This window comes from Chiroxiphia lanceolata, chromosome 2 (genome assembly GCF_009829145.1).
Source record: "Chiroxiphia lanceolata isolate bChiLan1 chromosome 2, bChiLan1.pri, whole genome shotgun sequence".
Lineage (NCBI taxonomy): Eukaryota > Metazoa > Chordata > Aves > Passeriformes > Pipridae > Chiroxiphia > Chiroxiphia lanceolata.
Window position 1 is genome coordinate 36,116,702 of NC_045638.1, and position 15,887 is coordinate 36,132,588.

At 38.8% G+C, this 15,887-nt stretch overlaps 2 protein-coding genes across 7 annotated transcripts; one reads left to right on the top strand and one right to left on the bottom strand.

The window, feature by feature from the left end:
- Positions 1 to 549: 549 nt before the first annotated feature.
- Positions 550 to 8,457, bottom strand: ABHD13 (abhydrolase domain containing 13). Of its 4 annotated transcripts, none has more exons than XM_032679186.1 (3): positions 8,249 to 8,457; positions 6,525 to 6,560; positions 550 to 1,748 (listed from the first exon to the last, which is right to left on the bottom strand). In XM_032679186.1, the coding sequence occupies exon 3, from the start codon at positions 1,711 to 1,713 to the stop codon at positions 700 to 702; it is 1,014 nt and encodes a 337-aa protein (XP_032535077.1). In that variant the 5' UTR covers positions 1,714 to 1,748; positions 6,525 to 6,560; positions 8,249 to 8,457; the 3' UTR covers positions 550 to 699. The 4 variants fall into 4 exon arrangements, with proteins under 4 accessions (XP_032535077.1, XP_032535076.1, XP_032535074.1 ...); XM_032679185.1 differs by having other exon boundaries at positions 6,525 to 6,556; positions 8,249 to 8,333; XM_032679183.1 differs by lacking the exon at positions 8,249 to 8,457 and adding an exon at positions 7,944 to 8,111.
- Positions 8,351 to 12,760, top strand: LIG4 (DNA ligase 4). 3 transcript variants are annotated; one of them, XM_032679153.1, is made up of 2 exons: positions 8,351 to 8,534; positions 9,120 to 12,760. In XM_032679153.1, the coding sequence occupies exon 2, from the start codon at positions 9,134 to 9,136 to the stop codon at positions 11,867 to 11,869; it is 2,736 nt and encodes a 911-aa protein (XP_032535044.1). In that variant the 5' UTR covers positions 8,351 to 8,534; positions 9,120 to 9,133; the 3' UTR covers positions 11,870 to 12,760. The 3 variants fall into 3 exon arrangements, with proteins under 3 accessions (XP_032535044.1, XP_032535043.1, XP_032535042.1); XM_032679152.1 differs by having other exon boundaries at positions 8,352 to 8,550; XM_032679151.1 differs by lacking the exon at positions 8,351 to 8,534 and adding an exon at positions 8,653 to 8,671.
- Positions 12,761 to 15,887: the final 3,127 nt, after the last annotated feature.

Sequence of the window (15,887 nt, forward strand, 5' to 3'; positions counted from 1 at the left end):
GTAAAATCCTGAAGTATGTTTAGGCACATACAACTTTCTGTGCACTATTACAATACAAATAGTAAAATGAAAGCAGGGAAAATGTTTTTTCATTTTCAGTTGCAGTTTGAAATATATATGTTTGCATAACCATAAAAACTAGTAATAACCCAGGATAGTATACCTGCATGTATACCCTACCATTAACGTTATTTTATATTATTTAGCACATTAAAGACTTCCCACTTTGCATAATATAAAATTTCAAGGAATAAAACACTAATCTCATGCATGGCACACTGTAAATAAACTCTAAGAGAAGCAACAAATCATTGTGCTAACCATGGCTGTCCAAAAAGCTCACACATACAGCAGTGAATACTGAAGAGCTTCCTGTTGTTCTAAACTAATACATTCTGCACTACTTTTGTAGCAAGTTCCTTTAATAGCATCTGTTGTACATATCAAAGAAATGGAATTTATGGACAGAGATACCAAAAAAGTATGAGAAAGACATAAAATGGTTCATTTACAATGCTGCAAATGTAAAAGTTATCTGGAACACCTTAATAAAATATCAGACCTTTCCAAGTTTAATTTCACTCTTTAGGCAAGTACAGACATGACATACATTTAAAAATGGACATTCTTTTACCACTTATCACAAATCAAGGTACAGTGCAGGTACTCCCCCCACCCTACCCCAAAGAAGAATATCAATTATATTATTGTTACATTAGATGATGTTTTCGCCATTTCTTCAGGGGAGTGACTCTTTATTACTTCTTTGATGAACTGTTCAAGTGCAGTGAAATAACCTTGGCACTGCCAAGTGTCATTATGAGTTCCATCAGGAAATATCGCCAATCTCTTAGTCCGAGCTGGGGATAATTCATAAAGTTGCTTCATCATAACTGGTGGAATTAACTGGTCAGACAACCCAGAGATGAAGAGAGAAGGCATTCTGCACTGAGCGATTTTTCTGTAGGACAGAAATTTATTTTTGTAGCACCATAAGGGAAGATATCGCATTGGAAAGAAAGAGAACAAAGTGCTGGCCATATAAGGGATGCTGAGAAAGGTGTTCTCCACCACGATGGCAGAAATCCTATGGGAATTTTCAGAAGCTAAGTGAATAGCTACTGCTCCCCCCAAGGAACGGCCAAAAAGAAAAATTTTTGTTTTATCGAGATCGGACCGAGTCATCACATAGTCTAACACAGCCTCAGAATCTAAGTACAAGCCTTCTTCACTTGCTTCTCCTTCACTTTTTCCATACCCTCTATAATCGACCAGAATTAAGTTTACTTTCAGGTTTACCAGCATTAACAAAGCATTTGGCAACCTGTGGCCGATGTTGCCTGCATTGCCGTGAAAGTAAATGATGGTTGGAGAATAAGCTGCGTTGTCCCCTGTGTACCTCAGCAGGATAAGATTGAGAAGAACTCCATCTTTGGTTTTGATGAAGATATTTTCATGTGGTATACCAGTAGGCATAGGAACATAAAGGCGTGATGAAGAGGGCTGTTCGGGAAAGTAAAGCAGCACATCCTGGAATTTATATAATATACCCGCTATTGATACAAATATTAATATAAGTAGTATAATGCCTCCGTACAAGTGGAAAGTCACTATCAAGGGTAAAAGACAAATACGGCAGAGACTCCAAGACCAGGAAGCCAAAGCTAGTAGCCATCTTTTAACAAAGGTCCAAAGCATCCATGATTTTTCCATTGTAGAAGTCAGTGATGTTTTACTCCAAGTAAATCCTGCAAAAAAAAGCCAAAGGTATGCATATAAATATAGGGAAAAGAAAAATGAAGCGATTTAAGCATTCATACTTGCAGAACATTAATGGTAAGTCAACATATCAGAGCATTAACATCAAATTTGGTGGCAAACTCCCTTTTTGGAAACCATTTGACTCTGTAAAAACAAGTAGAAAAGTAACCATATGGAAAGGCTTTAGAACTCTTCAAAATCCCAGCAAAATCCATTAACAGCACTAGAAAATTGGTTGACTGAGACCATAGTAACTTACGCTTTCCCTGTCTTCCCTACTCCCCAAGAGAACAACCATACAGACCGTATCACCAGTTTGTCAAAGCTTCTTATATAAGTAATTCTAAAATCCAGAACACAAACAAAAATAGCCTTTATTTTTAAGTTGCTAAGTAGCATTCAGTAAGCCTGTGCACACCACTTTGCAGCCAGTGGAAGGCTCACCACGCATCCTGGCTCTGTTATTGGTGGCTGTCTTTCAGCATCTCAGTCAACCGTGATTACAGAGCAACACGTGAAGTGGTCAGAAGAGAGACTCCTCTATAGTAAGATACCACACTGTAGTTACCAGTTACCACCAGTTTGTGACAGCCTTTTTTGCTATATTTTGATTGTTTCTGATTTATAATGCTAGTTTTCCACTATCAGATCAGTAATCCATATTAAGTCTTTAGCTGAATGAAGATTGTATCATCACACAAGACCACTGAAAACAGTCAGCTAACTACACTGTTCTCTGATCAATGAAAAGCACAACTGCTGAAAGGACCAAACATGAAAACAGACTCATGACAAAAACACGCATAGAGCATAAAACGAGGAGAGTGATGTTCATGACCATAGATTAAACCTTCCCTCCAATGATAAGAGACAGTTACATCTCCCAGCATACATATAATCTCTCACAGTATTTACTGCTGGGTTCAAGTGAAATATGGAAACGGGCAAAAACTGCCAAACCTACACGAGAACTACAGTACACCACTCAGTTGCCACACTGCCTGGAATGACAACACAAGCTCACTTGTTTAACAAAACTAAGTCATACAGCAGTAATAATTACAGTTTAGACACAAAGTTATAACCTCCTGAAATGATGTAATGCAGGAAGAATCTGAATTAAATCCAAAGGAGTTTGACATGCAGAGATGCATCCAAGCATTCTGCACCAGCCATCTTGGTAGGATCAAGTGATAACTGGCAACTTCTGCAGCCACAGCTTTTGTGTTCCACAGATATGTTAAGCACCCAATCTGACCAGGAAAAACTGCCATGTATAACTATTTTATGTAACAATTAGAAATAAATCAGAAATAAAAATAATCTGTTACATCTAAAGATTCACATATTAACCAAAACCAATGTGAAATTAAGATTTTGTATACCGTATCTACTCTATATACATAAAAATGGTGAAATATAAAGTAGTTAAAAAGAGCAGTTATCCCAGCTTTGTTCTCCTGTATTATTTATAAGCTCATATTTAACATCCACATCCAAGTATTCACAAATATTGTCTATAAGAAAATTTAATTCTTGTGATCCATTTCTCTAGTAAAGAACTCACAGCAATTAGGAGACATATAAAGTAGCTACTTCAATTTCTAAGAAAACTTCCTAATGAAGTTAACAAACGTTTCCTGCATTACATTTCAAGACTATAAGAACACTGACAATGAGAGAGTAAAACCATTCTCCTTATCTATTCAAAATTTTGTTGACTTCCTTACAAATGAGACTCCAAAAATGCTTTCTTATCAAGACATTCACAAGAGTATGAGACTCATCATTAAACAAAACTAATAAAAGATAAAGAAGTAATAAAAATCTCAAAGTGATGAAGTTTTGCAAAATTCCCATATACACTAAGGATTGTTACTTGAAGACTGATACAGCTGACTTTAGTTTAATTTGTGCACCGCTTCTATTTTTATTTTAGTAGGCTAATATTATCAAAATGCTATACTACTGATATACTGCTGCTGTGTGATTATTTCTGATACATATACATATATATATATACTTTGCTACTGGAGTTCTAAAACCAATGCATCCTACAACTAGAACTCAACACACAGTAGTTAACAGGAAGGGCAAACTACACAGCCACAAATGTACATATTTAAATAAAGTGGACTACTCTGCACTAATAAATAACTACATTACCATTAAAGTTTTCTTCCCAGTTATGAGAAACTTCACTAGTTCCATTCATTTCCAGGTTGGAATCAGCCCATATCTCATACTTCACATCTTGCTGCAAGATTTGTCAGCTAGACAACTAAGATGTAAGTTTCTCTAGGTTCTTCCCCACTTCCTTCCAATACCAATTGAAAGATCACTGGAGAGATAAAAGATGGTTTCTCAAACAAGCATGCAGGCCTAGAAGAGACTCTAAACCAAATCAGTACAAGCTTATTCTCAATAAAGCTACAATCCATGCTTTCTGTGGAGCCCAATGCAACAGACCTTCCAAACACTGTCTTGTTTGAGCTGAACAGCAGAAGATGATACAAACAGAACCAAACTTCCACTTGAAGGACAGAAATAAAAAGGGTAAGATAATATAGTAGTTTTCAATGAGCAATAAGGTCAGCACTTTTTGAAGTGTATGAGATTTAAGACTAAAGAGTATGAGATTTGAGACTGTTCAATAGACTGCAAGACAACACACAGACAAAAAAATTCTCTTCTTGGTCTTCATTTCCCACTCCTGTTGTGCTAGATGGGAAGTTATGCACCTTTCAAACACGTTACAATGTAACATCTTATCATGCAAAAACTCTGTGTTGAGGTACAAAGAGCATGTGTTAGGATTCTCCTGTATCTCTAATTTTTCTGACTAATAGGGGGCCAGAATAGTCAGGGAAAGGTGTGAGAGAGGGATAGGAAAGGGAGAACAATGCATTTAGACTTTGATGTCTGACCAGGTTAAAATAGGAAACAGAGCAGACCCACCACCTAGACAAAACTGTCCCTCTTCCTAGACAAGACTGCTTCTCTTCCTGGACTACAAGAACCACTCATGGACTTGCTCCATAACTGTCTGATGTCCCAGTTATGGCAAGAAGCATGCACATCTTTATGTCTTCTAAAAGAGAACCTTTCAATCAATTTCTGTCTTATGCAAGTATGACTAGGTAATTTTTTTTTTCATGGCTGTTTAACAGGATTATCTCAGTTATACTGCCTTCTACTGTTACCTCAGTTATATTGCCTCTACAGCTCTAAAGAGATAACATGAAACATCACTCATGTAATTCAGATGGAGACATGGGAACCAAGGGAAGTCAGCCAGTTGGCCAGTGGCAGGCTAGTGGAAGTTTCGTATCAGACAGGAAAATAAGGTTTGTCTACAGGTTTCCTTTTCAAATCTCCTAGACAAAACATTAATTCCCTGGAACTCATTCTTGGTTCACTAAAAAAATTTAAAAAAAAAATTTTGAAGGAACATTGTATTGTGGTACCGTATTTCAAGTAATTGTTGTAATTTTGCAAATGACTTTGCAAGAAAAGTTTTCCTATAACAAGGAGTCACATCCCATTTTACAGCATTCACAGTATTTTATAACTGCTGATTATTTAAACTAATTTAGAGGCTATGTAAACAAGCATAAGGGCATTTTTTAAACTTGTCACAAAAATCAATGTCTGTGACAAATATAGTCAACAACAGCTGAACCATACAGTTCTATATGGTAGATGTTTTCCTAAGTAACTCTTATGTTAATGTTAATTCCTACATATGCTGTTCTTGTTCTTAGCTACTCTTACTACTGAAAAATATTTCCTAATACACTTAAAAAGAAGGGACACTTATTACTTAAATTCTTCACTTTGGGTTCAATGTTTATTAACCTCCAAATGCAAAAACCTACCTTCATTTTCTCCAGACTATATAAATTCAGTTCCTCTGCATTCTTCTCATAATGTTTTCTCATTCACAAATATGATTAGAGGTCTTTCCTCTACCATCCACATGCTTCACATTTCCTCCTGTCCCTCTGACAATGTGCATTAGAAAGGCTAGCCTTTGAGAATCTTGATGCTTCCTACAAGAATTTCTTTGATGATGCTTGTATACTTCAAAGACAAGCAGAAGACAGGACTGAAATACAAAGTTCTATTGTGGAAATCATTAACACACAGGAACAGCAATACAGACTAATTCAACCTTGACCTAATGAAAGTAAGACTTAGTTGGACTGCTGCTGTACCTTTGGCTTAAAGACCAGTTCAGTTTACACCGCCACATAACTGTATTGCCCCTCAAAACAGAAAGGAAATTTGCAAGTGATGAGTTTCAATTTTATGTCAGAGGGATATACACATATGTTGATACACACACACACCTGTATCTATACATCTCCACTGCTGAATCCACAGTCCAGGAGCTATTGTAGACCTTTATGTTCTATCAGATGAGCTACAAATCTCATAATTAGGTAACTACTGAAAACACAAATCACTCACAACAATAAAAATTCCGAGAAAAAAAATAAGGTATTTATGATCAAGGTACTTTAACAATATTCTGCTTTGCCCTAATGCTATTCTTAATTGGTTAATGCCATTACTGACTGAAGAATCACAAAAACTCAAGTGCATACTCAGAGTACTTGTGAACAATTTTTCACTCATTCTGAATGGCAGCTGAAATTACTCTTTTATCTGTCGCAAATTCTGTTGTTTTGTCTTGGTCCATATTTTCAATACTAAAAAAGGGCCATTTTCATACACCAATCACATTATAAAGCATTTACCTTTAGATGTGATGATTTCCCAGGCTTCATCTCTGCCTGAAAGACAATTCCATTTATGAATTCAGTAAAATTGCTTTTGAATTACACACATAATTTACTGTTTGTCTTCAGTTACTTGTAAGAAAATTAAGAAGTGCTAGCATCCAAACCCCCTAGAACTACAACTGCTTTACTGATGAAATTATGCATTTCATATTCATGCTCCACCTATTAAGCTGAACACTTGTTTGAAACATCTGATGAACTTGAAAACATTTTACAATGAAATTCAAGAATCACATCAAAATGTCCTGGACTATACACACAGTACACAGTATATAATATACATAGTGCATAAAAATGAAGTTATGCTAGATTTACATTGTCTCCTTAAAACTAACTTTTAGTGTATGAGCAGCCTTAAAGTTAGTGCTAAGAAGCACAATCCCGGTGTTTAATGGCTGCTTCCTCATTTAAGAGCTAAGTCTTAGCACTCACTTCAAACTTTTGGATTTCAAAATAAACAAACAAAATCAGATATTTCTCTGTGTTTTTAAGAAATGCCAAAAGACATCTGTTGGCTTCTACTGCACTTCCTTCTCCTGGACTCTACCTGCTCCAGACCCTGATAAGATTTGTTCAAGCTTTACATTTACTCATATTTATTCAGAAGACTCCTGTAAATAGGAATACTAAGTCCTCAACTTTAAAAAATTAGTTTCAGATGGGAACTGATCTGAAAGAAAACTCACAAGCTACAATCTACGAACCTACAAGACAGGAAAAACACACTTCCTTAGTACTAAAATCCTACAGAAACACTCATTAAAAAAAAAAGAAAAGAGAGAAAGGAAAAATGATAGCAAAGCAGTGACTCTCAATAAAGGAAAAAGCACAGTAAGAATAACTAAGTATCACACATTTAAGGGCTCTGGCTTTTAAAATCAACAAGCCACTTGTCCTACTTATTTCAAACAGGGAATTTTCACAACTCTCCATCAGGTTGCACATGTTCATAATTGAAAGTGTTTTCCTCTTAATTCTTATTACACATCTTATTACAACCGACAAGTCTTAATGAATGTTACAGGCACGTCTTGAATAATGATGATATTGAGTAAAAAACCACCAAACCAACAACTAACCAAGGCTGGCTATATTACAGCCTTAGCTTTCTAGTGAGCATAAGCTTCTAGAACATATTACTTGATAAGCATGTTAAAAAAATTTCCTTTTTATCTAAGACAACCACCTGGTTCAGCCTTGCCTATAGTCACTTGGCACAGTAAGAACATTAAAGTTATCATCATCAGCCCAACCTTCTACAAGCATCCCCATTTGCAGGAATTGTTCCATACGGCAGCGGAGACAAACGAAACACTAGAGCGAGACCTCGCTACCAAAAAGCTAAAGATCTCCCGAGGCTTCGCAGGGAGGCACCTGTAGGAACTTCTGCGGCGCTGTCAACGCAGCAGCTCCTCGGGAGGTACGTCCCGAAAGGCCGGCACAGGAGCCGCACAACCCCCGGGACAGCACCGGCCTGCCAGCCGCTCCCAGGGAAAAGCCGCATTTATCCAGGGAGAGACCCCAAACACCAAACTGACAACCAAACCCGCCGGCTGCCCCCGCCGCCCCGGCTCCCGCCCGCCCCGCCGCGGCCTCACGGGGCGGGGGCCGCCCGCCACCTCCCTCTGCCAAGCGCCCTCCCTGCGGGGCGGGACCGGCCCCGGGGCGGCGAGACCCACCCGCCGCATCCTCCCGGGCGGCCGCCGCCGGTGCCTCGGGCCAGCGCAGACCCCGACGCGCAACTTCAACCACGGCTCCTTCCTCCCGAGGCAGGAAGTCACCGCAGCCGCGGTTCCGCTTCCAGGTCACCGCCCGGCCGTTTTCCCTTCTCTCCTCGCCTTCCTGCACCCGGGGCTCCGCCAGCGCTTCCCCACCCCGGCCCGGGGGAGGAGCGCGGACCGCGGCATCACCGGGCCGCTCCTCCTCTTCCGGGGTGGGGCAGCTGGTGTCAGCCCTTTACTGCAGGTGTCCCCGGATCCACGTAAGTCTTCCCCGGGGTGATTGCGCCTCCATCGCCCCGGTTGTCTCCTCCCGTGCAGAGCAGGAGGTGCCCGCCCAGAAAGTGTCCGCTCCCCCCCTTGACCGTGGCAGGGGGATGTGGGGTGGGTGTGTGTGGTCCCTCTCCGCGGGAGGGGGCCGGCCCCGTTGGACACCGCTCCCTCAGACGGTGGGGAGCGGCCGGGCGACAGGGCCCGAGGGCGGGTGGTGTCGGGAGCAGGCTGCGTTCTCGGGCGGGGTGGAGGAGTAAATTGGTCTCCGAGCAGTGAAAGCTCCTGCCTGAGCAGCAACGGGAGGGGAGCGCGCTTCCTTCTCCTGCCTTGCAGTCAGTCCTCAGTCTAGATGATGCCAGTGTTTCAGTGTCGCAGCCCCACCGATGAGTGTGACCCTTGACTAAGGACAGTGGTACCAGCTGATGACCTTTAAGTAAAGATAACGGTTAAATCTTAATTAGAAAAAGAAGGAAAAATGTAAATATTAAGAGATGGGGTTTTTTAGAAAAACGTGATGTCATTTTCTCTAAAAATATATACTTTTTTTTTTTGTTCTTAGTGAAAAGCAGACTGATGGCTTCCGCACCTGTTTCGCAGCCTCCTAAAAAAACGGTGGCCTCTCACGTGCCTTTTGCAGATCTGTGTTCTACTCTGGAGCGAATACAGAAGTGTAAATCTCGTCCGGAGAAAAGCAGGTATTTTAAGGATTTTCTGGATTCCTGGAGGAAATTCCATGATGCACTTCACCAAAAAGAGAAAGATGTCACAGATTCCTTTTACCCAGCTATGCGACTTATTCTTCCACAGCTGGAAAGAGAAAGGATGGCATATGGAATTAAAGAAACTATGCTTGCAAAGCTGTATATCGAACTGCTTCATTTACCAAAAGATGGAAAAGATGCTGCAAAGCTTTTAAATTACAGAACACCTACAGGCTCACGAGGAGAGGCTGGAGATTTTGCAATGATCGCATACTTTGTGCTAAAACATAGGAGCCCAAAACAAGGCAGACTGACAATAGAACAAGTCAATGAACACTTAGATGCGATAGCTAATAACAATGCTGCTAAAAACAAGAGTCAGTTAAAGAAAAGTCTTCTTCAGTTAATTACCCAGAGCACTGCACTGGAACAAAAATGGCTCATCCGGATGATTATAAAGGATCTAAAGCTTGGTGTTAGTCAACAAACTATATTTTCCATTTTTCATCCTGATGCTGCTGAATTACACAACGTCACAACTGATTTAGAAAAAGTTTGCAGACAGCTGCATGATCCGTCTGTCTCCCTTAGTGATGTTTCTATCATGTTGTTTTCTGCCTTTAAACCAATGCTTGCTGCTATTGCAGATGTCCAGCAAATTGAGAAACAGATGAATAACCAGATATTCTACATAGAAACTAAGCTGGATGGTGAACGTATGCAGATGCACAAAGATGGGGATGTGTATAAATATTTTTCCCGAAATGGGTTTGACTATACTCAGCAGTTTGGTGCTTCACCCCTTGAAGGTTCATTAACGCCATTTATTCATAATGTATTTAAAAGCAATATACAAAATTGCATTCTTGATGGTGAAATGATGGCTTACAATCCTGAAACGCAAACCTTTATGCAAAAAGGAAACAAATTTGACATAAAAAGAATGGTGGAGGACTCTGATCTGCAGACCTGCTTCTGTGTGTTTGATGTATTGATGGTTAATGATCAGAAGTTGGGGCACGAAGTACTAAGCAAAAGATATGAAATCTTAAGTAGCGTTTTTACCCCGGTAAAGGGCAGGATGCATATTGTACATAAGAAAAGTGCCAGAACAAGAAGAGAAGTAATTGATGCTTTAAATGAAGCAATAGATAACAGAGAGGAAGGGATTATGGTGAAAGATCCCATGTCCACCTACAAGCCTGACAAACGTGGGGAAGGCTGGTTAAAAATCAAGCCAGAATACGTGAATGGACTGATGGATGAACTAGACCTTTTAATTGTTGGTGGTTACTGGGGAAAGGGGTCCCGTGGTGGGATGATGTCTCATTTTCTGTGCGCTATTGCAGAGACACCCCCACCAAATGAAAAACCAGCTGTTTTCCACTCAATTTGTCGTGTTGGCTCTGGCTATACTATGAAGGAGTTGTATGATCTAGGCTTGAAACTGGCGAAATTCTGGAAGCCCTACCAGAGGAAGGACCCTCCCTGTAACATTTTGTGTGGAACGGAAAAACCTGAAATGTACATTGAACCTTGCAACTCTGTCATAGTTCAGATCAAGGCAGCCGAGATCGTTGATAGTGATATGTACAAAACTGACTGTACTTTGAGGTTCCCCCGAATCGAGAAGATACGTGAGGACAAAGAATGGTACGAGTGCATGACTTCAGACATGTTAGAAGATCTCAGAAGCAAAGCAGAAGGGAAGCTGGCGTCTAAGCACCTTCATATAGATGAGTATGATGAGCCACATGAGAAAAAAAGGAAAACTGTTTCAAAAGTGAGGAAGGTAATTGGAATAGCTGACCAATTTAAAGCTCCTGATCTTTGTAGTGTAAACAAGGTTTCAAATGTATTTGAAGATGTTGAGTTTTGTGTTATGACGGGAACGGGGAAATACACAAAGTCTGAGCTGGAAAGCAGAATAGCTGAATGTGGTGGCAGTGTGGTACAGAACCCAGGGCCGGAGACTTACTGTGTCATTGCAGGAGCCGAGAATGTCAGAGTGAAAAACATCATTGCTTCCAACAAATATGATGTGGTGAGGGCAGAGTGGCTCCTTCAATGTTTTCAAACCAAAATGCTGGTGCCTTGGCAACCAGCCTTTATGATTCACATGTCTCCTGACACAAAAGAACATTTTGCTCGTGAATATGATTGTTATGGAGACAGCTACGCAGCAAACACAGATGTTGCACAGCTCAAGGAAGTGTTCTCAAGAGTGAAAGACAATAAAGCAATGCCTTTGGACATAATTGCAGAGATAGAAGAACGTTATTCATGGAACAGTTGTCAGCTCAGTATATTCAGAGGAAACACTATTTATGTGGACTGTTATGCCATTGTTAATGAGCCTAAAAGCAAAATCCCTGCAATAGCACTATCAATTAGAGCTTTGGAGCTCCGCTTTTATGGTGCAAAAGTAGTCTCTCACCTTGTAGAAGGTGTCTCCCATGTTGTTGTAGGAGAAGATCATTCCCGGGTAAAAGAGATGAAAGCACTCAGGAGAACGTTTGGGAAAAAATTTAAAATTGTAAGTGAGCTGTGGGTAACAGAGTCAGTGGAGGAAGGAGTCGCAAAGAATGAAGATCAGTACTTAGTTTAAAGTAGTTTTTACGATTGGAGCAAAGGCATTCTTTTTGGAATGATTGGACTCAGATTTTATGAGGTTGCCTTAAATTTTTTGTGTGTTTTCATGTCTCAGCTTAAAGCTGAGTCTGGCTAAAGAATAACACTGTATTGCTGAAATCAGAGGAAGGCTTTTAATTATAGTGTTGCGGAAGCAAGAGGATGCTAAGCTATGTTGGAGGAATAAAAACCACCACAAGATGAATGGTGTAAGCCTTTTAATGCACAAACAGATCTCAGGAGAGATTTAATATTTTACATAAATAAAATATGTTTGAAACTGGCTAGTTTGTGCTAGCTGTTAATAATGCTTGCCTCCATTTTTCAAAATGGAGACAATAATTTACTGTTTTATGGAGATTCTACTATGTATTTATTGTTTATTTATCAATTTGCAGTCATATTCATGTTTTTGTGGATGTGTTTTATGTGTATTCCATATGCTACAGAATTTGGTAATTTATAAACTTCATCTGTACTATTTTAATTTGTTTACATTGGTTTTAGCATTGAGCACTGCACAGCCTCAGAAGCACTTTGATTTTAGGATATTGCGTAGATCCCATGTTTCTTTGTGTAAATAACCTTTCTAAAGTAGAACCTAAACTTTTGATTGAGGTGCTAATTAATTAATAATGACCTATATATGTATGAAATAAAAATCAGTTACTTAAAAACTAATAACCCCCTGTGCTCATTACAGTTAAAGCAAAACTTTGAAGTGCAACAGGGCTGGGCTTTTACAATCAATTGTCGGTTTATCTTTCAAATAATACTTCTTAAGCTATTTTAGTAATGTAGGGTTAATTTCCAAATATCCAGTTCAATGTATATTTTTTTCAATTACTAAATAAAATCTATTTTTAAAGTCTGTCTGGTATTTATTTTTAGTAAGCAATAATACTTTTGAAAAGCACAAAATTTAGTTTCTGATTTTGCTGTTAGATAATTCATGCATTAACTTTGAGGGGAGAAGAGTTGAGGGCTGAGTTCTTGTTATGTCAATACTGGTACCAAACAGAATTGCTGTTGGGGAGATCACACAGAATCAGTTTTTAGCTGACCTGTTTCTTCAATGCTTTTTGTGGTCATGTTCATACAAAAGTTACTGTAAAAAGAATTGGGAAATCTTACATGAAAGACTAATTGGAAAGAAGTTTATTGTTATCTCTTATAGTTGGTGTCTTCTCCCTTATTATTTGAAATATACTAAATAGGTAAAATGTAATAAACACTGACCACAGATTACTGTTAGCAGGCCTGCTTTTCTCATCTTCTTGCGTGGGTCTTGTGTGGACTGTGCCATTTGTTGGTGAGGCCTTGTGCCTGTCTTGCTGTTCCCCTAGCACACTTTCCCTTGTGGAGCAGCCCTCTTGTATCCCTTGACACAATAAGGAATGGAATGAAGGAAGGAAAGTCGGCTTCCTTGCTTCTTTCTGTTATGGAAATACCCATCCATCGCAGAACTACCTTTTTTTATCCCCCTGATATTCATCTGGTATTTGGTTCGGATGTGAACTTCTTTCCAGGACCAAATTAAAAAATTGTGGAAAGCTTATATTTTTTTTACCATAGTACATCTGTTTGGTGAAACACTTAAAAACTGTGTGGTCCCTGTTGCTCAATTTCCAGTTCGTCTTTCCTGAAAGAGTCCATCTGTATGTTTTGAAAGAGTCTGTATTAAGAAGGTCCATTTATTCAGGTGAAATCAGTCAAAACCTATCAGCTATAGCAAAATAACAGATAAGGTGTACTATTCTGTTTATGGCACCTCAGTTTAATGATTTGGTGAGAGATTTTAAAAAGCCCTGTAGTTTGCTACTGGGATTTTTATAATATTTAATCTTTCTGTTAAAAAAATCCAAACAACGAACAGTCATTTAATGTTTCCAATCCATATATAAGTGCAGTTTGAATTCTTTCAGAAGAGGGACTTGACGTTATAAAATGTCATGAAAAGGATTAAGAAATGTTCATTCGAAGGTGACTCGGGAAATGCCTTTTAAGATAGTTCAAGCAAGTATAAAGCATCTCCAGCTGGTAACAGCTGTTGTACCACGAAACAGTAGATGGCCCTGTAAAATTTTACAGTACTGCTCTTTGCTGTGAGGGGATAGGAATGAGAGAACACTAAATTTGACTTATTATACAAACCTAGCAGTGAAGGTAAAGTTTATAGGTGTAATTAAAATGTTTCTCCATGTTGCTTTCTGGAAGTAAGGAAATTAAAAGGCATCCACCTCAAAATTGTTTTCTTTTAGAAAAAATATATTTAGCATTATGTTTGGATGCTTTTTACAGATGTAGCTTTTCTTTCTTCTTAATTTTGGGGAAGATTATTTTGAGAGAACATATAAGAGATAATTTAAGTTCAAACTGCAAGCATTAATGTTCTTTGCTTTTCTTATAAAGTATGCAGAAAGCCTGAGCATGTGATTGTGTTTGAAAACTGAGATAACAAGGAAGTTTCAACATGTATACTTCGCACTAGGTTAGTGACAAAATATATTTAAATTCATTCCTCTGTTAATGCTGCGGGTAGAGGAACTATGTAAAGCCATGAAACCAGAGTTCATTTTCCTCCTGTGTCATGTATCGTATATAAAGTAAAATACAGTTTTCAGGACTGAAGTTGCCAGAAATAAGATACCGGGGAAAAAAAGGATTGTTACACACAAAATATGGTGTGAGGGATTGTGTATTCCACTCTGTCATCATCAGTCTTTCCCAAAGTAGAATTTACATAGTCTGGTTCTATATAGAACTAGTTAGAAAAGGTTAGCTATGATATTACTATGATATAACTATGATAGTACTGTTGCTTTTTATGAAGTTCAAATTAGCTTTTGGAAATAGGTTCAGGTAGAAGGTTGTTTTTTATAGAAGTCTTCGTGGTTCTGATTTAAATTTTTATAATTTGTCTGGCATTATGTGTTTTGTTATAGTGTAAGACTAGCTTGGTGGACAAGCGTAGAGCACTAGATGCTGTTTTTCTGGAGTTTACAAAGCCTTTTGACACCGTCCTGTAATATTCTCGTAGACAGCAGATGAAGTATGAACTAGATGAATGCACAGGGAAGTGGACTGAAAAGTGGTTGAAATGCCAGGCTGAGAGAGTTGTCATCAGCAGCCGAGGTACAAAACAAGAGGCAATGGGCACAAAATGAAACGTGAACTTTTGCTTAAAACTAGAAAAATACTTTCTTACTGTGAGGGTGGTGAAACACAGGAACAGGTTGCTCAGAGAAGTTGTAGAGTCCTTGGTGACGTTCAAAACGCAACCAGATACAGTCCTAAACAACCTGCTCTAGCTGATGCTTCAAGTGGATAGAGTTGGACTAGATGATTTTGAGAGGTGCCATTCAGCCTCAGTTGTTCTGTGAATCAGGTCTGAAGTTCCCAGTCTGATTTCAGGGGTCTTGTGAATGGGCAAAGTGACGAATGGTGGCATATTATAAATTGCAAATTTAATGTTTTGTTTTTTTTTTTTCATTTGCAGTACAAGAGGTATTAGTATAGCTAGCTCTGTTTATCAGCATGATTTTGACAGCTACACATTAAACTGGAAGAAAACCATAGAATTTACATAATCCTGTACTGTAAAACACTAATTAACTAATGAGTCTATCAGCAAAAGGACCCCCAACTCAAAATACATCCCCCCCCCCCGAAAAAAACCCACCAAAACAACCAAATAAAAAAACCCAAATAAACCAAATTGAATTATAATGAATATGAACATCTCTATTGGTGGAAAGAGCTCTCTAAGTCTTGTGTATAAATGTTTAAATACTAGCCATATCTGAGAGAAGAGCTTGTTTTCAAAATGAGGTGATACATAGCTGTATCAATTTTGAAAGTGAAAGCAGGTTCCAGTAACTTAACCACTTTCATCTGATTGCTAAGGCTTGATCCAGGGGTGCTAAAGTAACAGCTTCTTTCTTGAGATGGTGAATTTTACAAACATAAACCCTACTCTAAATATCCAAGGAGGA